The following is a 22919-nucleotide window of genomic DNA, read 5'->3' as shown; positions in this document are numbered from 1 at the left end:
GCACGGAGGCCGCGTAGTGTTAGACACGTGGCAATATAAACACCTCAAGCTTTGCTATCAAAAATTCAATTTTATGACCCCTGCTCTATTACGTAATTATATATACTTTTAATTTCGCCATCTCAAAATATTCAATATGAAGGCGGGAGCTCATCGAGCGTAAAATGTTCTGTTTAGTATTTACCAGTAGTCACATTTCGGGAAACCTTAATGCAGTATTTCTGCACCGCTCGCGAAAAGCGACAAGGCCAGTCTCACGAGATCCATTCATTCAGATGTCAGAGCGTGTTAAAGATCCCCAGGTGGTCAAAATTACTCCGTAGCCCTCCACTACGGCTCCCCTTTCTCTCTTTCCACTTTCACACCCACCTTCATTCCTTCCCTTACGGCGCGGTTCAGGTGTCCACAGAGCGTGTGACAGATACAGCGCCTTTCCCTTCCTGTGATCCAATAATTATTATTATTATTATTATTACATTCATTCATATAGACCACTGTACACATTGCATGCCAGTGTATACCAATTTTATTCCTAGTGCCCTGACAAGTTAGCAAAGGTAGCTGCTCTGCATCCGTACTTAGTCAAAATCCTTGCTGGTCAAAGGTACAGGCCAAAAGATCCAGAAATACAGGCACAATATTGCAGTGGTTCAGTGGTTTTCGTAGCAACTCATTCGGACAATTGGCGATCCTGTGGAAAGCAATGGCAGGAGAAAGGTGGTTGAAGTTCACTTGCTTGTATGTACTGATTTCTGGACCGAGATGTTATAAACAACAAGAAGTGCTCATCTCTTTGCAGTGGCACAAAGCAAACACGACTGTTTATTTCAAACGTCTGTGTCGTACACATTCAAAATTTTCTCGCCCTGCTCGGTGATTCGTCGCCCAAGTGTTTCCAAACGTGCGCTCAAATTTTTGACAGAGTGTGCACTACTGCTATAATCCTGGGCTGAGTAGGCGGGCGTCGACTTCTCAAGGACTTTTGTAAGAATCTTCGTAGTTCGGTCTTCGAGCTTTTCTTGCATGCTGAAGGAACCAATCTTGTCTCCAGCACCCTTCAGGACATCCCCGGCTGTTGCCACCACAGCTCCAATTACATTCTTGATCTTTCCTAAGAGTTTCCCTATAAAGTACTCGTCAACCTGAAAAATGGGAAGATAGTAGCCAACGTTACATCTATTTGCCTTCAAGGTAAACATCTATATCTGCATGCTTTTGCTGACCTTCTGTCCGATGTTTGAAAATCCATCTATATATTAACCGTAGCGTTAGAAACGTTTTATTTGCGTCACGCAGAGTGAAGAATCTGGCGTTTTCGTTCTTCTACACAGAGCAATCAATCCGCACGCATACACGCACGCGTGCATTACTATATTTGTGCTGCACGCATGAAATACACGTCCTCTTGTTTTCTCTATTATAAAGCAAATCTGGAGCATATTTTTTGGCGCAATGAGTCGACCAATTTGCGTCGACCATATATTTAAATGTATATGGTTGGTTGATTTGTGGGGTTTAACGTCCCAAAGGAACTCGGGCTATGAGAGACGCCGTAGTAGAGGACTCCGGAAATTTCGACCACCTTGGGTTCTTTAACGTGCACTGACACCGCAGAGCACACGGGTGCCTTGCTTTTCGATAATTATATATATTTAACTATATTTAACTCGAATTAACTTTCTGGATTTATTACTCAACTTGAAGAGGGGGCACTCATCACCAATGTCCACAGAAAACCCACGGACAGACAACAATACCTTCATTTTAAAAGCTGCCACCCGCGCTCCTGCAAAACATTGATTTCTTGCTCTCAAGCAATAAGATTCAAACCATTCTCCTCAAGCTTAAAATAGTTTGCAGAAAATTCTAACCCCATTCGGGAAGTATTGAAACACCATCACTATCCGCCCCTTATTATTGATGATGCTATTTGAAAAGCGGGATTAATTTATCGCAATGGGTCCCGCCGGGGTGGCGCAGTGGTTACGGCGCTCGACTACTTTTCCCAAGAATGCGGGATCGAATCCCGGCCACGGCGGCCGCTTTTCGATGGAGGCGAAAAGCATGGCGCCCGTGTGCTGTGCGATGTCAGTGCACATTAAAGAACACTCAGGTGGTCAAAATTTCGAGTCCTCCACTACGGCGTCTCTCATAGCGTGAGTTGCGTTGGGACGTTGAACCCCACAAACTTAACCAAACTAACATTTGATCACAATTTCATCGCTAACTTCTTGAAAGGCAAATAAATCTGTACGACTTTGTCGCTCGCCCAACATGTCAAGCATACTTTTTTTGGTGTGGCTCCACACGCCAGAATTACAATGCTGCAATATTCCCCTTCTGTGCGTATATGTATATTATTATTACTATAGGGTGATAAACTGTTGCTTCTATTTTTTTTGGAGTACCTGTCTTCAAGTACCCCGTTAGGCAGTTTAGCACGCACGAAACTTACCAAAATATTTTCAGTATGTTTTAGCTGAAAATTTAGATGACAAGTAAACTACAGCGCACCTAATTTATTTTACACATTCTCCACTAGGCACAATAGACGGACTACATTGATACAGTTAGGTGTAGATTTAAATCTGAAGAAAAAGCACTCGATTTAAAGGGCCCCGCGAAATGTTAGGCACTCTGAACTGCAGCGCCTCGTATCGCCCTAATTGTCTTGTCATAATTTATATCCAGGTGAGTGCATTAGTTATGGTAAATAAATAGGTCATCAGTGTGCATGCATATTTGGCGATACATGTTCTTCTATTTTGCCACAGCTTGAGCTCTGCCTTCCATACGTAAATCTAGACATCGTACGCATATTCTGGTTCACAATGATTTCGATGTAATCTAATAGGACAAAATATATTCATTATGTTTCTTTGCTCAGACTCATACTTTACGCAATGGTGAAGACCTTTCATGAAGGCTCCAATATCGAGAATAGAAAAAATATTCTTTCGGGCAGCACAGCGCCGTAATCTTATATACGTGATTGCGGACACCACTAACAATATTTTCGTTTCATACGATCGCTTGAAAAATTATCAGTTTGCTTTTGTCGCGTGTAAGAAATATCACGGGCGCATAAAATTTCAGTTATCACTTTATTTAGCTGTCGTAGGTTTTGGCCTGCCAAAACAGAACTCAAGCCGCCATTTGCCCCGTCTCCACAGTGAAGACGGCATCGCTTGTTATTGATTTTACTAAATATACCATGCGTGCATGCAGTATTGCGAAAACCAAACTTTACTGCCCGCAACCTACATTTATGATCGCTTCATATAGGTGAAATGAGCGTAATGTCCTCGAACAATGTCTGAAATCTCAGGACAGCGGTACACTTCTCACCTCGCTGCCAAGCGTCTCATCTTCAGCCAGTTGACGAGCCGTTTCTTGAAGAACCTGCCCAACGAGTATGGCTTCCGTAGCGACATGTTTAGCCTCAAAATCAATTACCGCTTCATCATGAGCAACCTTGTATGCTGATGGTAAATTTGAAGAATAAATACATCGTCATTAGCTCAGGAAGGACAAAAATATAAAAGGACAAGGCACAATTATTGCAACCTGATTTAGACACCAAAACATAGGGCTAGCATAATACAAAACTCAAATGGAGATTTTGAGTTTTAGTAAACACTTGAAAAATCATTTCATACTTTGTACAAATTTTTGGATAAGTTGGTGGCCACATAATTTAACTAACATGCGAAATGCCTGTTTTAAACTTATTCATAATAAGAGACAGTCTATGTTTAATTTAAATTAGTATCTTCTGCCTATAGAATTCCTTTGAAGAATGAAGTGGCCAGAGCAGCAAGGTTTATCGTTCCGGAACTGTTGTTAAAGGCTGGTAATCATTAAGGTTACACAGGAAGGACCAAGTAAAAATCTATGCTGATTGAAAAAAAAAAACTGTGTTCGGTAAACTATTTCATTACACAAGATATCATATGTTCAGCAAACAGCCAAGATATTTTGGATAAAATATTGACCAGTTTTGTTAACAAACTTGCGAATCGCCTGCTTTAAATTTACCCATAACAATAGCAACCCTTAACGATGAGGTACCAGACTGCTTAAATAAACTGAAAACAATCTTTGCTACTCAGTTTTGGTAACTTAATTATTTTGGAGATACACCGTCTCGACCAAGGAGCTAGATAATTTGAATTCTACCCTACGGAATAAGCATTGCTACAAAGCGGTTTAAATGTGAGAAATGACTTTAACAGCTAAACTGACGTTATTTAGCTGGAGACGTTGGTGCTACATTGTGTAACTTATCTTGACCCTAGTAAACCTTTTTACGCGTATTTTCAATTTTTGAAACACATTTTAAACTGAGTTGAAATATTATACATAATTGAGAGGCTTGGGCGTGTCCTTTTCTTCGCCATGTTTTTTGTTTAATTACAGCTGTGCTTTTATGAGAGTTAACACATTGGGAAAACTTTTATTCGGACTCGTGCACTCTAGGAATCGACGTAAACAAAAATAAGGACACCGCCATTTCTCTTCACCACGAGGAATTCAAGCACAAGACAAGAAATTTCACAGATTAGTTACCTCTTCGGACGGGATATCATAGGACACCAGTGTTGTTTGCCATAGGTTAGTTATTTCACGCGTCAAAATGTGCTCAAATGCGCAAGCTTTATTACTCACCTGCGACGATGGAGAAGACGCAGAGGGCAGCAATGATTTCTTTCATGATGCCTGTAGCAAATTTTGAAAAATATTGAGGCTCCGAATGAAGGAATTTCCTTTCTTTCTCCCTAATATCTCTTTAGCAACACTTTTTACAACCCCCGAACACTACCATTAATATCGCTTCTAAAATACTAAACTTTATATGCGGGCGCATAACCATGCAATTTTTTAAGTTTAGAGATTTAAAAAAAAAAAACATCAGTTTTACTTGCCGTTTCAGTTAGCACCGCTGGTGGATCTTTTGCTTAGAAGTGGTGCTTGGTCAAAACCCGCTCCTATATATGCGAAACTTTACTAGATAGGTTAGCGCCTTTTTCGCTATCATATCTGGCCGTTCAACAGCAAGAAGAGACAAAAAGGAAAAGATACGTCTCCCATGTTCATATCGAGAAAAAAATTCAGAACAAGCAATTTGAAAGACCCTGATAAGGAATATCTTGTTGCATTCACACGATTCACGGCGAATATGTGGCGTGACTCCTGAGTGGCATTCCTCTTATCATGCCCAGAGATGAACTCTCTCTATTATCACTGAAATATTCGACATTTTGTTTTCTTTCTCTCGTCCTCCCATTTGGTACTTGATATAGATTCTGGCTACCGCAATAAAGCGAAATAACAGGTACGTGATGGCATCTTCTAATCTAGAAGGAACTAATTCAAGTGCTCCTCTGTGATATGCTGTGATTAGCAATGCCATAATCTGCTCGCAAGACTCAAGCAAGAGCCGTGTAGCGTGTGTGATGCGCTTTACAAACTTGTAAATTTGTTCTGAATTCAATTACTGCTTTGTGCTTAAGAAATTGCGTTCTCTCTCTTCTTGATGCACAGAAAAATGTTTAACCTATTAATACTGAAATAAGCAATGTCAAGCTTAGTTTATGTCATTGTTGGATTTAAGAAACAGACGCGTTGTTGTCATCAAAATGAAATATCGTGTGGGGTGTATAGGATTTGTTTAACGTATCTGAGTTTGTGGGTTTTATTTGAAACATAAAGCTGTGGGTCTTTGGTTCAGGCAGTGCGAGACATTGTGATCGATATTTTGTGATTCATGAGACCTCCGGAGCTGAGAGAGGCGTCGCTGTCTACGTGGTTCAAGTAATTTGCACCCCCTCCCCCTGGCGTTGTTTTACGCTTACTGGCCGAGGAAATCATGGGAGTGCATTCGCATATCACCCCCAATTGGTGGTGCCATCATGGCTGCAGATGGTACTAACAATATATTTAAGTGAATAACGTGCCTCAGTTGACGAAAACCATTCAGAGATGGCTATTTATTTATTTGCTTTTTGTTTATTACCACGATATTGCCGGCCTCAGTCTGGGGCCTTTGGCAGGAGTTGCCAGAACAAAACATGAGATGTTTTGTTCTGGGATGAACGATATGTAATCCTCGTCCTTCAGTCTTCTGTATATTGCGTTTCTTTGGATACTGATGACGTAATTTGATCGCGGCGCCTTTGGATTTGTGAACAGCTATGTACTGCCGCCAAAATTATTTCATCATTTGAATTGTTTGTTGTTATTACACATTCAATTGCTCGCTAATGGGACAAGGGAGACGTTTGCTCCGTACTGGAGGCTGAAACGTCATTTCTGGGAATGCAAGAATTGAGAACAAATTATTCGTTCTTCTTATTGCTCTCTTCGCTTATCTGAGGCATTGGTAGTATAACCCGCTGTCTGTAATACCTCGCTGCAACGAGGGGAAGTAGCACTGTTTCTTGATAAAAAGCATATTTTAAGTGATTCGCAGTTTGGCTTTAGAGCTGGTAGGTCAACAGAGACCGCATTGCTAGCATTTAAAGAAACAATATTGCAAACTATTGAAAATAATTTTTCCACCGTAGGCATTTGCATCGATTTTAGCAAGGCGTTTGATTGTTTAGACCATAATATCCTAATCAATAAGTTATAGTCAGGTGGGATACGCGGAAAGCCACTATTATTACTGAAAAGTTATCTCAGTTGTAGAACACAATCCGTAATCCTCCATAATCTAACGTCTGAGTTTCTACCCATCCGCTCCGATGTACCGCAAAGTAGTGTTCTGGGGCCCTTGCTGTTCAATATATTCATTAATGATATTATCAACATAGATAGCAAAGTTCAGTTTATAATATACGCTGACGACACTACAATGCTTGCTTCTGGTAGAGACTTCAACAATGTCTTAAAGAAATGTAACACTACTCTAGATAAATTATCAGTTTAGTGCGGCTTAAATCGACCTAAATTAAATGCAGCAAAAACTAAAGCAATCATTTTTCGGGCAATAAATAAAAGTCTGCACCACAATTATGTGTTAAAATTTGAAAAACAGGTGATTGACATTGTTGAAGAGCATAAAACATTACGAGTATATTTTTCATCTAACTTGAGCTGGGAAACGCACAACAATTATATTTGCAAAAAACTTTCTTCTGTTGTAAGTGGACTGTCATGGTGTCGCTGCACTTTGCCCTTAAAATGTAAAATTCAGATTCATTATGCACTCTTCCATTCCCATTTGACTTACTGAAATTTAGTATGGGCTACAACGACAAAGACTAATATGGACAAATTAAATGTACTACAAAAAAGAATCGTTCGTCTGATTGCTAACCTTGAACGATCATTTCCCACAACAGGCGGCTTTCAATCACATATTATCATTAGCATCGACAATCTTTATGAATTCCGTCTTCTGCAAACAATGTATTTTTCTTCCACCAATGTCACAAATCATTTATCAACTTTGGCATCTTTAGAATTGCGCCATGCTTTGGCGGACACAAGGAATCCAGACACATGGACAATACCGTCTTTTCGTAATAATACAGATTGCAGTCTTTAATTCATAACCTCCCTCGCACTTTGAATACTTTTAAAAACACTGCTGGCTTTACCAAAAAAGATCTACTAAGCTATTTTGTTAAATTATGAAATGAATAAATGTTGCTTTAATTTGTTTATCTATGCATTATTTTCGTATGTATTGTGTTATCTTTGAGCAGATGGCTGTACGGTTCTCTTGTTTACTTGATTTACATTATTATAGCAATCTTCTATTTTCTCTTATTACCTTACAGCTCTATTACTTTTGTAAGAAACTTTTTTTTTTACACGTGAGTCTTTCTGATGTTTCTTTTCTGTTGTATATTGCGAGTTTTCATTATGTTTGCATTATTTCATTGTTACGTTTTTGTTCACACGCTTGCTGTGTACGCCTTGCCTTGTAACGGTTTTCTGGACTTAGTCAAGCTGCTCCAGCAGCTTTTATCCAGGAAACCTTCCAGCAAAACTGGAAAATAAACTGAACTGAAACTGAACTGTTAGGGCCAGAAGACTAGCTTCGTCATTTCTGTTCGTGTGTTTAAAATGATTGGACACCACACCGTATCTTCGTTTTTTACACTTTATAATGCGAGCTTCAGAGCTTCAGTTAGCTAACGTAGCAAAATTAAGGTAAGGAATCGTTTCCGAAAGCAAACTTGACCGCTGCACTCTCGTATGTAAATAAACTGCATGTAAATTCCAGATGCCTGTTTGATCCACAAAGTGGAGGAGGAGGGAGGAAACAACTTTATTCAACGCACTACTAAGCGTTGAGAATGTCCTGGGCCAGAGTCACCAAGGCCAACTGGTCCTTCAGCTGGTCAGAGGCTAACCAAGACCGCCATGTTGGAGGAGGAGGGTGTGGAAAGTGAGGTGACTGTATTGCAACAGGACAGGAAAACATGCGGAGTTCTAAGTTTGAATAATGTTCAGAACAATTTGGCCATGTGGGGGAATGTCTGATTCGGTATAAAAATGATGTTTTCATTTACTCAGCATATTAGTGCGGCTACCTCGAATCATTGAACTGACGCCGGCACCTATAGCCGCTCAACCGGCTGTGCCCCCCCAAGCTGCTCACTGTCTTATTCCTGAAAAACAAATTGCTGAATGTGTCCGCGGGCGTAGTTTATTTAGGATCCCAGTCCTTCGCCGACAAGACGATCGCCTACTTTCTCAGGCTTCCTTTACACACCGAAAATGTTTTCACATTTATTTAAGGTTGAGTGGCCGTTATCAAGACAATAGCACGTTTTTTTCCAGAAACTGAGCATAAAGCACTAGGAACCATGCATTTACGCTTACTACAGAAAAAAATATAACGTTGTTATCACTTTGCAGATCTCTCAGGCGGTCTTGTTCTACACGATACTGACGCCAATGAACACATCGCCGACTCGCAGCTAATACCTTAACAAAGCAAATTGAACGCCGCCAGTGGATGGATGGATGAATGGAATATAGGAGCGTCTTCTTTGAAACGGGGTGGTAGCAGTAGCTATCATGCTCATTTTTCTACCTATATCTTAATTATTGATTTAGATTGCTTAACTAAACCACCATTCTATTAAATTTTTTTTCTACATTAGTAACATTATGTCATTTCTCTGCTTTTAAGCCACCTATCTTCCAGTCGTTTTTTGCTAGTTTCCACCGCCGGTTTATTCACTCGGCCACTGGCATCTATAAATGCCAGAGCTTCAGGAACAGTGACTGCGCCTGCATCAACTTTCGGATGGATACCATTACATTCAAGTATAATATGGTCAAACGTTTCACTGGTGTTACCACATACAGCACATGCGTCATCTCCATTGTTCTCTGTCTCTTTTTCATCGAATTTTTCGAATGTTTACCTTCTGCGTTTTTTACCTATTGCTTAATGCTCTTTATTTCTCCGTCCTTGTGACTAGCATACTTACTAGTTAGTTTCCTAGTTATTTTCCTCCATTGTGAGTCAGCGCTTTTTAAGTACTGGTATTTAAATACTTTAGCTGTCCATCTGTTAGTGTCCAATTTCCTCAGGCGTTCGTCATATAATATTTTACTCTGACCTTCCGGTACTTCGACAGATGCCCAGCCCATATCTCCCTGTAGCGCCTCATTTGTGGTTTTGCCGTGGGCACCTAGTACTAATCGTCCAACGGATCTCTGATTTCAGGCACAAGCAAGTCTTGGCACCATAATTCTTTTCCAAATACCCCTCGAAACCTCATACCTGTTGTATCCCCACAATGCCCTATGCTTCATTATCCCGGCATTCCTTCGCCCTTTGGCCTTAAGTGATTGCTCATGCTTTCCAATGTATGCCAATCCTTCGTTTACCCATACCCCCGATATTTATATTCTGCTACTCTGGGTATTTCATCGCCTTGTATTTTAAAACCCTTATCAGTTGAGCCGGTCAACATCATCAGACCCGACTTAACTGCGCAAAAACTGAAACCTAGAGCGTCCCCTTCGTCTCCGCAATACTTAACTAGAGTTTGCAGTTCTTCCAGACTCTCAGCTAGCAGCACAATATCGTCTGCATACATCAAACCGGGGAGGCGCTGCTCTACCGCCTTTCCACCTAATCTATATGACAGGTTAAAACCTAGGTTACTGTCTTGTATCCTCCGTTCCAGGTTTATCATATAAAACATGAACGGCAGCGGTGACAGCGGAGAGCCTTGTCTTAATCCTTTGCATACTTTGACATCTTCTAACCAGTTTTAGAGCTCTGCAACACCATCTATAGGTGCCGCGGCGAAACATAGAATGTACACTCGCAAGCCAGGCGACTATTTGCGTGCCTAGGGCTTGTACTCCTTTGTTTTTTTTTTTTTTTTTACGTTTTCAAGACGGCCACTTGTAAACGAATAGATAGCGAGTTTCAGCATCAGGGGCAAAGCTTTTCCGCCCATCGCGCGTTATCAGGGGCAAGCAAAGCTTCCAAAAATGTAGCGAATGGTTCGATTAAGCGCGTGGTACCTTTGTGTACAAAAATACTGCGAATGTGACTTGGGAAATTTAATTTGCACATCCAATATTATGCCAGGTACATGCAAAAGCCTTGCTGTACGCAATATATATTACCTTCGCTTGGCGCCTACAAACGTCTGTCGCGAGCCTGGGCCTCACTAGCCGGCGGCATGCCGCTAGTTAGAGTAAACACGCCGCATTTGCACAGGTTCCGTGATGTCTCATTTTTGTTTCAGCAGGGTTGAATCAAGAAATGGGATTAGATCAGTCAAGCTGAAGCAACGAGGAAGAGCCATTTTTTTTAACAACTGCCGCCGGCTTGGCATTCATGTTGTCTTGCGATAAACAGCACCAACCAGTCACGCGGAATTTCGTGAAGGGTTCTTGTTCCATATCATATCAATTTCATGCCAGCGAGAATTTGTAACAGATAACACTTCTTCGTAGCTCCAGTGCCGTTGATCTGATGCTAATTCTTTGTTCTACACTGCAGAGATAAAACGGAAAACTCGAGTATTAGCCCAAATGGGATGTCATTACACGTACGTGCAACACGCCGCCCGCTTTTAGCGCCGAGTACCAACATATTTTTGTATACACCATGTGAAGTTAAAAAGGCGTGTAAATCTAATTGAAACCGTCACAGCCGCAATATGTTTGCACATAAAGTTAACGTACATGCGCTTAATCGAACCATTCGCTCCATATAAGAATGGTAATGCATTCCCCTGCCATCGCGAGATGTGGAGAACAACCTTGCCTGTAGGCTGCAACAAATGGTCCACTATTTTACCAAATGCACTCCTTAAAGCATCAAACAAACATAAAACCGTAAGGGCTACGTAAAGCGTGGCCGTCTGTTTTGGCAGTCAAGAGTCATTGTCTCACTGCGGCGCCTATAGATAGAGCTACTGCGATTTTAAAATGACGACCTTCATATTACCCTTACCCGCCGTGGTCTAATCTATAGGAAAAATCAGATTATCGCGCCTATTTGGCTTTAGCGCTGCAGAAATACTAAAGCGCAACGCATTACTGCCCGAAACAGAAGAGGAGAACAGATGCTATTATCTGGATAACGTTGAAATTGCCGTTCTACGAGAACGCACGGCGGTCGCGCACGGAAACTCATGCCACCTATGAGGCTATCTGAAACGTGACGTCATAATGAATGTATGGGATGAAAGAGATTTAAAAAACCGGGGAATGCCAGGTAACTGTCTTGAAGTCTCCCCCCCCCCCCCCCCCCCCTTCACATGTCTAAAAAAAATCGGTTTGTAACGTGAGAGATTTCCGCTTTTAAAGACTTAAAAAAACACATTTCATCGGTATTAGAATCAGCAACTGTTACATTGCGGGTCACTCACGTTACTTTTATTAAACACCGGCAAACTTATACATGCCGGCTAATATATTCAACAAGTGGGGTTTAATCGTTCGTGGTGTGGCCCTTCACCTACAATGCTATCATATGAATGATTGCTGTTATGTGTGCAATTATAGAGATTTGTTCTAAGAAAATAGTAGCCTCGCCGGCATGCCTTGGCTCCGGAACCGCCCTGATGTTGGCCACTGCTCCCGCACTTTGCAGCAAGCAGCACAAAGTTCACTTTGTCTTTATTTTCTAAGTGTGGAGCTTGCGTTCTGATGCAATGCTTCTGCGTAGCTACAGCATTTTCTATTTCGAAGCATTCTTCAGAGTATATAATACGAAACTACCCAGAACACCGCAAGCACAAAACAACCCTGTTACGCTGTCACATCATCATTATGGAGCTTAATACTGCCTTCATTTTTAAGTTAGTGCGCATTTGAAATAAGTATCTTTGCACGCGCCGCGCCCAGACTACGAATTGTGGTTAAGGCATTTTCTCAACGCAGCAAACTTATTTCTAGTTTTTTGATAAATACTTATTTACATGAATGAATGAACGTTTCATTTTATTTATACTATAATGTCCCAAAATGTTTCAAGCTATGAGGTGTCGCCGGAAATTGCGACGACCTTGGACTTTTCAATATGCAATACGCAATTCACAGTATAGGACATCTGCTTCTAAAGCGAAAGCTTTACTGTCCTCCTCTAGATACCTAGTGGCACGGGCAGAGGCACCTTATTTTATTTTTTTTTGTAGCCTCACCATAATATATGTCCTTCTCTAGACAAGGACATCGCCGCCGGAAATCAGTACCCGAGTGCGGCGTGAGGAACCTGCGCCGCACTTCGCATGTGCCGCGCGTGGAGGCGGAGGCGCTTCTTCACGTATCTCGCAAACTATTTGTAATCTCCCCAAATAAACAACATTGCCTGATACAATGCCACACCGCCTTCCAGGCCCCTGCCTGCCCTTTCCCTCCATCACCACTGCTGCACAGCTGTCTCGCCTCTTAGAATCTCCGCTTTCAAAATACCCTCGACCATTTTGTGTCGTCAAGACCCGGCTGTGGTGTCCTTGATGTTTGAGACAGCCATGGAGGAGTTTCGCGCTAGAATAAGTGCTTGGGCTGCGTTTCTTTGATGAATTCGCATGCAGCCATGCACGTTCCCAGACAGCCCCGCTTGCATAACCGGACTCAGCCGAGCTAAGCCACAGCCATTTTTTCGCCTCCATTGTAAAGGAGGATCATCGGCCAGGATTTGCTCCACACACAGTCTAGCGCTCTAACCACTAAGTCGCTGCTGTAAGGCGAATGAATGAGCGTACTGACATTTAAATGCTCCCTAGATGTGTGGTGCATGACGCAAAATAAACGTCACACAACTGGACAGAAACCTATATTAATGCGCTCAGACGATGTAATTTATTGTGAGAAAATTCTCATATGATTGACCGAAAATATAGATTTTTTTCGCATTCTTACAAGACTGACCGAAGCGCTCGGCTATTCGTACATTTTAAACAATAAGATTAAATTTGAGGTTATCTAAAAAATCCAGCGTCAGCGTTCCCGGGGTCCACATCGGGACTGATAAATGACACGCAAAGCTGTCGTAGATGGAACTTGGCCAGGTGACATGGCCGCGCTCTGGATTGTTGGTTGTTAAAACCAGTTGGTAAAGCTGGATTTCGGTTTTACTGGGATTATCAAATACCACCTTAGACACATTGACCCTTGGCCGCACAGGCACGGCTTCGTGTGAAGTGGAATTCATATTTACTTTAGATGTTCTTTCAAATGTTGTGGTATCTTAGGACTGTATGCAGATGAGTATGTGCGGGACGATATAGGGAGGAATAACAAAAACTACTGATTAGGCAAGTAGCTTCGCAGATCACGAAAGAAGAACAGACAAATGTGTCATAGCCTGAAAAGAAACGCTTAACTCGTATCTCCTCTTTGTTTTTTTTCTCACCGATGAAATTCTGTCGCACTGCGCATTAACCTACACATAAATATGGGAGAGGCCTTCGCCCTGCAGTGGGTATAATCAGGCTGATGATGATGATGATGATGATGTATATATCTCTGCGTACTTTGGGCTGATTGTGTATTTGGCGGTAACACATATTTGTGGCTTTTTGTCATTTTCGAATTGCTTTTTAGTGTGCAGACTATGAGTACAAAATTATTTCAATTATTATTTGGTGGTGTAATCTTCCTTGCTATTACGTAGGGCTCCAAATAAATTAGCAGCAAATAGGGTTACACCGGCACCATTCCTTTTTTTCTAGGCGGGATCTGTTTCTGTTCTTCTAAAACGCAATGCTTGAAAAGAGGTGTGACTGGCGCAGCAACAGGCTTAATGAAGGAAGTTTTATGAGGTGTAACTCGTTGCTAGGTTGCAATTCTTTTAGTTCCTTTTTGTTATCAGGGAATTACAAAAGTGGGTATATGTTGACTGCCAGACCTCACAGTTGAGTGGAAAAGCTCATTCTGCGGAGAATTATTGCTGTCTTATCTATGCGGAACTGTTGCACCAGCTCGAACAATGATGTGGCCAGTTTTGTTTTCTTTTTTTTAGTAGAAAGGATGACCATGTAGTTCCACAAGCAACATGTTGAAAGCAGCGCTGAAACAGGACTAAAATGAGAAACAAAACAAAAGCGCTGCACAGCAAAGCTTGTCAGCGCATGTGCTGTGTCTTCTATTTTTTTTTTTGCTCTCTTTTCAACATGATCAATGACCTCACTTGCCTGATAAAACTGTTTTGCGCTGCGCCGTGAAACGTTTCGCTGCCATGAGCAGCTAGGTGTAAGCATTCATTAATAAAATTGAAATTAATATTTATGTTCTTTCGCTGTATTGCGAAAAGCAGGCTTCCATTATTCATTTGGGAGCACACTTACTTCTGTTTGTTTAGTTATTGGTAAAAAATTTCACATTTCGATTTTCCACCTTGATTTGCGTCTTGCCAACATTTTAATGATCATCTTCCCTGCGAACTGAAATATTTTTTTGGCAATTAGTCAGCACAAAACACATATAGAAAGCAAACATTTCACCGATTGACTGAGGTAATGAGATCGATAGCAGCAATTACGGTTTATATTTTCATAGGCGTGAGACGGTGAACATACACACAACTAGGGCTTTCTGTCATCAACGTTTAGTGTATTTGTACTGGAAATGTTTAACAAACGTCGCTACCACCTATTTTTAAGTGAAACATGAAGCTATTCAAAATTTATAACGACTATAGAGTAACGTTGAACAACTGACAATCCGCTCTAATGTGCTATTATGTAGTTTCACATAGTAATCGTAAGTATAACATCTGCTGAACTGCAGATAGGGAGCAAACTAAGAGCAAACATAAACGTGCTAAAGACAGTTCGGGCGCAGATATACCTTACATGCTCTGCTGGAATGCTTTTCTAATGCTTCTTCGCCGTACTCTTTTTCTTTGTTATCTTTTTTTCTTACCGTTAAAGGATAATAAGGGTCGTCGTCCTGTAGCACCGATAAGTTTGGTTCTTCTTCTATATAGTCGCATGTGCCGCGGTCATGAATGACCTTATACCCACATATTTTGAACTCAGACCTTAAGCTTAACATACTGCGTCTTTCGTTTGATTCAGTTCGGGATTCAGTTTGGTGTGGAAACTAAATGCAACCTCTGTGGGCCTGGAATTTGCTAGCACTGCACGTAATGCATGATCTTAGATTTGCTCCTCTCGCTGCCTGTAGAAACACCTCCCATACACGAACGCAAACGAAGGTGCTTCTGATTGACAGCTGTAGTGAAGAGTGGCACTATTATAAAGTTAACGTCAATTTCCATTGGCAGCGGTGGTATTTTGAAATGGGATATTACGGTACTTTTAGATATATAATGGAAGTGCATATTAAATATGCAAGGTTCACAAACTTCATTTAATAAATCTGTTGCAAAAGCCAATCCAGGGTACAACGAGAAGAACATGGCATCGTAATATGAAAAACGTATTAAATACCGTTGAGAGGGAGCCTCAGTTCGCAAGACAAGTCAATGTTTCACAAAGGAACTTGTCCTGGTTGTGCTAACTCGACATTCACTGGCAGCGTTTAAAAGCGCTTTAGCGTCCGGAGACGATAAACAAGGTAGGGATAGAAACTTAGAAGCAGGGCAAAGAGAGGAAAAATGTTTTCTTTGATAAGAACATCTATGAACCAAGACGCGGTGGTCCCCCACATGAAAAAGAAAATAAAGAGGTGGGAGTAGCAGGACACGTAAAATTTATTTATTGAATTTTTTTCTACATTAGTAACATTAAGTCCCTTTTCTACTTTGAAGCCACCAATCTTCCAATCTCTTTTGCTATCTTCCACCGCAGATTTATTCACGTGACCGCTGGTATCTCTACACTCCAGGGCCTCAGGAAGAGTAAGTGCGCTTGTAGCGACATCCGGATGGATACCATCACATGCGAATATAAGATGTTAATGGCTTCTATGGATTTACTCTTACAACAAAAATCCACACTATATCACATCACATGGGCCTGTCAAAACATAGACTTGGTCCCCAAAATACGAAACCTGAGAGTGCAGCATTGGGAGACGTTTCCAGTGACCGCTGCGAAGACCAGCAAGGTCTGGTACAGAGAGCTCAACGGGACCTCCGGAGCGACATGGACACCACTCGCAGCGGCGTGCGCGTCCCTGTCATGGCGTCTAGAGCAGACGACGGCGCCTGCTATGCTGTGCCGTGCTGTGCGCATCGTCACGAATGTGCTCTGCGCCTATTTTTAGATCAAAAATGCTGCATAAAACAATCGGACACACTGCTGCGTTGTAGGCTGCAATATACTTACATGAATTTGCCTCCTGGAACAAAATGTTACGGCTCTGCAAGATGGAACGACATATGACGTTGGATAAAGGCGCCGTAAATAGGTATTTGCATGTCCGTAGCAGGGTATGCTGCTTATGTTTTTTATATTTACCTCTGAAGCGATGATCGCACAGATTGAGGGCCTTTTGCAAAATGCAATATATGCAGCAGTATATTTATGGGAAATGCAAAATATAACGAAGACCGCACCCGTCCAAGACCCAATGATTTTCCCCTCAGTATACAAAAGAGAGAAATTCCCCTAACGAAGGGAGCATCACAAGGCAGACGTCAGACAAACGAGAAGAGACCGTAGCGCAGTGGCGGTACACTGCGATACATTCCGACGCTTGAAAGTCTTGGAAAACAAATCACTGTGCTGGGCATAGAGCCGCGCTCATTGGAAACTTGCTGGCATTATAGTAGGCGCAAGGGAATATAAACCGATACCCACGATCCCTCTACGTCCACCCCCCCCCTCCCTCATCCTATCTTACATTCACGGGCTACGTTCATTGGCCCGGCGGATTACTAATCGCTGGATAAAAAAAAATACAATCTGCATTTCTCTTATATCCTGTCCCTTTTCTTCACGCCATCCGCAGCTCAGGTACTTAAGATATTAGATACCATTTGCCGCGGCCGGCAACATTCCTTTACTTTCTCTTTGTATATTTTTAATAAACCACCAAAACCACCACCAAGAACTTGCTTGCAGTTACACCTGATGGAGGAACAAAGTAGGTTCCGGAACTTAGTGTGTTTTTCTTCCCCTTTTTGTTGCTGTTCATGTCTTTGGTCCAACACCGCTTAGGTAGTGGACGATGGCTGTTGCGGCGCCCGTCTTCCTCTCCATATTCTTTTTCTTTCTTCTCTAATTTTTCTGTTCTGTCCGCAAGGGGCAGCGGAGGTGGCTCATCTACAGAGGCTGTAGCAGGCGTGTACAGTTTGTTTTTCTTCATGCTACAGCCACAACAATTTAAAGTTCTAAGAATATGTAGCGGTAATCCGGGTAGGTTGTTCCATAGCATAAACCTAGCAGCAAAATTGTCAGCATGGTAAAAGACAGGAAATAACTATATTTTTTACTGCTCATTTGATAGCTTTTGATGGTGGATTGATTCTTGTCTACGCAACGCACCAGGCTGTTACTCGCGGAACCTCATCACGCAAAATTATTTCCTTGAACTCGTGTACATGGTCTGTGTAAAAAAACTTCGATCCCTTTCATGATGTTTACGCCTCAAAAGAATTGATAAACCCCATTAAGAGCTCCAAGTCCCGCCTCTACCTTCAGCGACACACCGCTAGCAGATGGCATTCCTGCGGAGACGCGGAAGGAGCCTTCATGACAGGGACGAGCAACTAGCCGCGTGGGGCGCTGAATGCAGCCTCTATGAATGAGAAGAGCGGGGTGGCAAAGATGTTCAGGTATACGCTGGTGCAGTACTTATACGAAATATATGACAAGAGCTCGATGGCTTAGAAATAAACTCAAACGTAATGAGCAAGAAAACGATAGAAAACTCACCTTGAAACAAATAGTAAATTCTCTTAAAATAACTGGGTTGGCCGCTACAACACGGTGGCCAGACAAATGTCTAGCCGGAGCACGCGGCGCCTCTTCCACGTCCTAACTGACCCGACGCAAACCAGCGCCGAGAAACAAAAACATCTCCGTCGAGCTATTCATAGCTTCGATGGCAATACATCAAAATTAGCATGCAAACTGCGCGACCAGAATTTTTGCACTAAGCAGGTACCCGGAGGACCCGCGTACTCGTATGCAGGTTCAGAGAACGCGGATCTGGATCAACCGTTCCTAGTTGCATGGCCTGACGGCGACCCTACACAAAATTAAACGAGGAACGGACAAGATAACTGTGAAACTGCTTGCCAATCTTCCCGACCCCGCCAACGAAACCCTCCTCGCTTTCATTAACTCGATCTGGCCTTGTGAGGCACCTCTACCAATTGAATGAAAGACCGCCTTGGTAACTTTCATTCCGAAAGCCAGCAAAGTCATTAAAACAGAGAACCTCCGCCCAATTTCCCCCACGTCTGTGATGGAAAGGTGATGGAGATCATGGTGCGGGACAGGCGGTCTGAATTTCAGGAAAATGAACATACATTCCAAGACACCATGTTCGGTTTCCGCCCGCAAAGGTCCGCTCAGAATATTCTGCTTCAACTCGACCGAGAAATTCTCAACCCTGCCGAATATCCCTTCAATGATAAGGCAGTACTCGCCCTTTACTTGAAGGTGGCTTTCGACAATGTCCCACACGAAATCATCCTGCAACATCTCTCCCAGACAAATTGTGGACATAACACATTTCAGTACATCCAGCAATTTCTCTCGGATCGACAATCCTTCATTCGAATACAAAACGAGGAACACGGCCTATATAAACTGGGAACAAGAGGAACCCCAGAGGGCGCGGTCCTCTCGCCATTACTTTTCAATCTGGCCATGATGAAACTCCCGGCTCAGTTGGCGAACGTCGAAGGCATCCAACACGCGCTGTACGCCGGCGACATAACCATCTGGGCCAAACATGGATCGGTTAAAGACATTGACGCCAACCTGCAGCAAGCGGCGCAGATCGTAGACGCTTACGCCCGCCGCTACGGCCTTCAATTCTCACCGTCAAAATCCGAATTTCTGCATATTCGCCCGTCGCCTAAGTGCACCACCAAAATAGAACTGTCCTTGGCCAGCGGTCCGATACCCGAACACGATGAGATTAGAGTACTTGGTCTCCTTATCCGCAAACATCCACTGGCTGATATAACGCTAGCAAAACTGCGCGAGGTAGGGGACCAGGTGGGCCGGATGGTGCGACGGGTTTCCAAACAAACGCGGGAGGTTACGGTGCACAGACGCTTTGCGGCTGGCGCATGCATTTGTGACCAGTCGAGTACTCTACTCGACTCCTTACCTGCACCTGCGCAGGTTTGATGAGAACGCCCTCGAAGTGATTCTCAGAAAGATGTACAAGCGTGCCATCGATCTCCCGATCAACACATTCAACCAGCATCTCATGGGCCTGCGGATGATGAACACATTCGCGGAGCTCTGGGAGGCACTCTTGACCAATCAATACACAAGGCTTTCAAAAACGCCGTCGTCGGGACGCCGCCTATAACCCCGACTACACATCCACCACCCAATACTTACGGAAGAGCGCGTACGCATTCTTGAAATCTGGATATACGCCCTGCACGTACGCCCTCTTCCGGCCAACATGACACGTGACGACCACAGTGGCAGGCGCCTTGCGCGGGCGGAGGCACTAGCCCGTCACTATGGGAACAAACACGGAATATTCTACGTGGAAGCCTCCGGCCCTCACCACGGGGGTTGGTACGCGGCCGCAGTCATCCATCAAAACAATTACGGTGAATGGCCTAAGGTTCCGAGGTCAAGACATAACACATGCTGAACAAATTGCCATCGCGTTAGCCACCGTAGATATGGTGTACCGCAGACAAGGATTCGAGAGTCATCATCACCGACTCGAGAGGGGCCTGCAGAAATATTAAACAGGGGTACATTCCTCACTTGGCGCACCGCACCCTTCAAAATAGTGAATACCTCGGGGCCCCCGTGTCTCGAACGATTCTATGGACTCCAGCTCACATGGGCTTCGGGCAACGCCTTCAGACCCTTACAATACCGATTCAGAAGCCAATCCGGATCTCACTTTTCGACAAATTACTGATTTATTTCAAATCGGCCATGCAATTTATCTTAAGCCTTGTAAGAGCCTTACAAAGGTGGAGGAACGCACACTCCTCCGCCTTTACACCAAAACACTGCTTTGCCCGGCAGTTTTAAAACACTTTGATCCTGCCTGTACAGAAAAATGCCCGCACTGTGCGGAGAAGTCTTCGGACATCTTCCACATGGTGTGGGCATGCCAGTCAACCCAGAACCTCGTCCCCAAACCTAACCTCACCCGGGAGGACATGGGAGGCAGCCCTTCTCGGCTGCTCCGACCTGACAAGGCAGAAGGCCGTGGTCCACCGAGCCCGAGCCTCGGCGGTCCTCAATGGGCTCCTGTAATGAGGAGCCCACCTAGTGTTTGCGTGAGGTTGCCCCGGCTACCTCAAGCTTCTTCCAAATAAAGTTTTTTCACACACACGCTCACAACCATCAGCAAAAGAGAATGCTGGACAAACCTACGATGGAACTCTATCGGGCGGCTAAGACCAAAGTTCGAAAGAAAACTTTTTTTGACAATTCCAAAGATAGTGTTTCATTTTTGAAGCGAGGGCTGGGAGCTTGAGGGCGAAATAGTAAGTAGAAATTGGTTCACAGGAAGGGAAAGCGCAGCATCTGTCACACTTGTTCTGTGGACACCTGAACCGCAAAGTAACGGAAGGGAGGAAGGTGGGTGTGACAGTGGAAAGGGAGAAAGGGGAGTTGTAGTTATAGACTACGGAGTAATTTCGACCACCTCGGATCTTTAACGTGCTTTGAAATCGCATAGCACACGGAGGCCACTTCGTTTCGCCTCCATTAAAACGCAGCCGCCGAGGTCGGGTTCGAACCCGGGAACTCCGGCACAGTAGTCGGGCGTCTTACCACTGCGCCACCCCGGCGGGGCATGATGCCATGGCGAAATCGCGGCAGCGGCGCCAATGAAGCTTTTGCATCGAAACAGTGGAAGCAAGCAAGAGGCGAATTGAGGATTGTTGAGAAAGGGCAAGGGAGTAGTGTTAAATTACACAACAGGAAATAATCAATTAACCTGAAAAATATTGAGTACTCAACTTATTTTGATCTACGTCACACTACGCATCACCCCGTTAAAAAGGGATGCGAGAAATTATCTATCATGGTGGCGGCGCTTAGCGAGTGTGGCTTGCCTATACGACCTAGATGATGAATCAGCGCCTAAAGCAAGTTTGATACTTGGAGGTGTTTTTTGAAAGGCGACAGGCTTTCCAAAGAGACCTGATAAGGAAATATGTCTGAGGCACTTGAGGCCCGGCCCCGCCGGGCTGGCGCACCAAGTAAGGCGCTCGACTACTGCGCCCATGAAGCAGGATCGAATCCCGGCCTCGGCGGCTGCGTTTGGATAAAGGCGAAACGGAGCGCCGTCGACGTTCTGTGCGATGTTAGTGCACGTTAAAGAAACCTAGATGGTCGAAATTACCGGAACTTTGCACTACGGCGCATCTCATAGTCGGAGTCGCTTTTTGACGTTAAACCCCACAAATCACAATCGAAATCGCACTTGAGGCTTCTTAAAACCAATATAGCGAAAGCCTTTGGTGCTCGCTGTACTGTAGTCCTTAGGCTAGCCCCCGCCGAAAGCTGCATTGACCTACCAGTCCAAGCTCCATAGGGTCAGGAACACCCCCCCTTCACCTCTCCTAAAGCGGAGCTCCCTCCGCTGCTTCGTGTGAACAGACGAGAAAATAGAGAATAAAGAAAAAGCAAAGAGGGAGAAAGACAAGCGTCTCAACAGCCGTTGCCCACCACCGAAACTGGAGCTGGTGCAATGACGACCAACAACAGATAAAAAAATTACAAGAGTTCAACGCGCCTGAACAAAATATTGAGCGAAAGCTTTACCTTCGGGTGACCGAGCTTTCTTCTTCTCTTTTTCTTCTTCCTCAGCCCACATATAAAGCCCAATTCGTATGAATGTGCCTTAGTGGATTATAGGGGTAACGTGGTTTGGTTTGATTTGTAAGGTTTAACGTCCCAAAGCGACTCAGGCTATGAGAGACGCCGTAGTGGAGGACTCCGGATATTTCGGCCACCTGGGATTATTTAACGTGCACTGACATCGCACAGCACACCGGTGACTTGTTTTTTGTCAATCGAAATGCGGCTGCCGGGGCCGGGATTCGATCCCGCATACAGTAGTCGAGCGCCGTAACCACGGCACCACCCCGGTGGGGGTTTTAGGGGGTGACGTGAATGCCAGAGTCCTAGCAGGCTGATTCGGACATAACCGTCCAATGTGAAACGAGAGACCCAAGTTGGCAGCTCCTGCCAACTGATCAGCGGCTTCGACCGCGCCACGCCGACCACTTGAGTTGGGAAGGAATTAAAGAAAACTTCATTTTCATCGAAAAGGAGCCCTTCATCTCCCGCCCCCGGAACGCAGGCCGGTGAGCGGGTCAGGAGGGCCCGCAGGCTGAGGTC

The 22919-nt window shown here is 43.8% G+C and overlaps 1 protein-coding gene and 1 pseudogene across 2 annotated transcripts; one reads left to right on the top strand and one right to left on the bottom strand.

The window, feature by feature from the left end:
• Nucleotides 1-790: 790 nt before the first annotated feature.
• Nucleotides 791-4999, bottom strand: LOC146200041 (uncharacterized). Of its 2 annotated transcripts, XM_084595326.1 has the most exons (4): nt 4926-4999; nt 4669-4719; nt 3349-3482; nt 791-1142 (listed from the first exon to the last, which is right to left on the bottom strand). In XM_084595326.1, exons 2-4 carry the CDS (start codon nt 4712-4714, stop codon nt 828-830), a joined length of 495 nt encoding a protein of 164 aa, XP_084451452.1. In that variant the 5' UTR covers nt 4715-4719; nt 4926-4999; the 3' UTR covers nt 791-827. The 2 variants fall into 2 exon arrangements, with proteins under 2 accessions (XP_084451452.1, XP_084451451.1); XM_084595325.1 differs by lacking the exon at nt 4926-4999 and having other exon boundaries at nt 3349-3488.
• Nucleotides 5000-18896: 13897 nt separating this feature from the next.
• On the top strand, nt 18897-20822 carry LOC146200040 (uncharacterized; annotated as a pseudogene).
• Nucleotides 20823-22919: the final 2097 nt, after the last annotated feature.

The sequence above is a fragment of the Amblyomma maculatum genome, chromosome 2, assembly GCF_055883805.1.
Source record: "Amblyomma maculatum isolate TAMU_Amacu chromosome 2, ASM5588380v1, whole genome shotgun sequence".
NCBI lineage: Eukaryota > Metazoa > Arthropoda > Arachnida > Ixodida > Ixodidae > Amblyomma > Amblyomma maculatum.
Note: the sequence above shows the minus strand (reverse complement) of the source record. Positions and strands in the feature narration are given on the sequence as shown.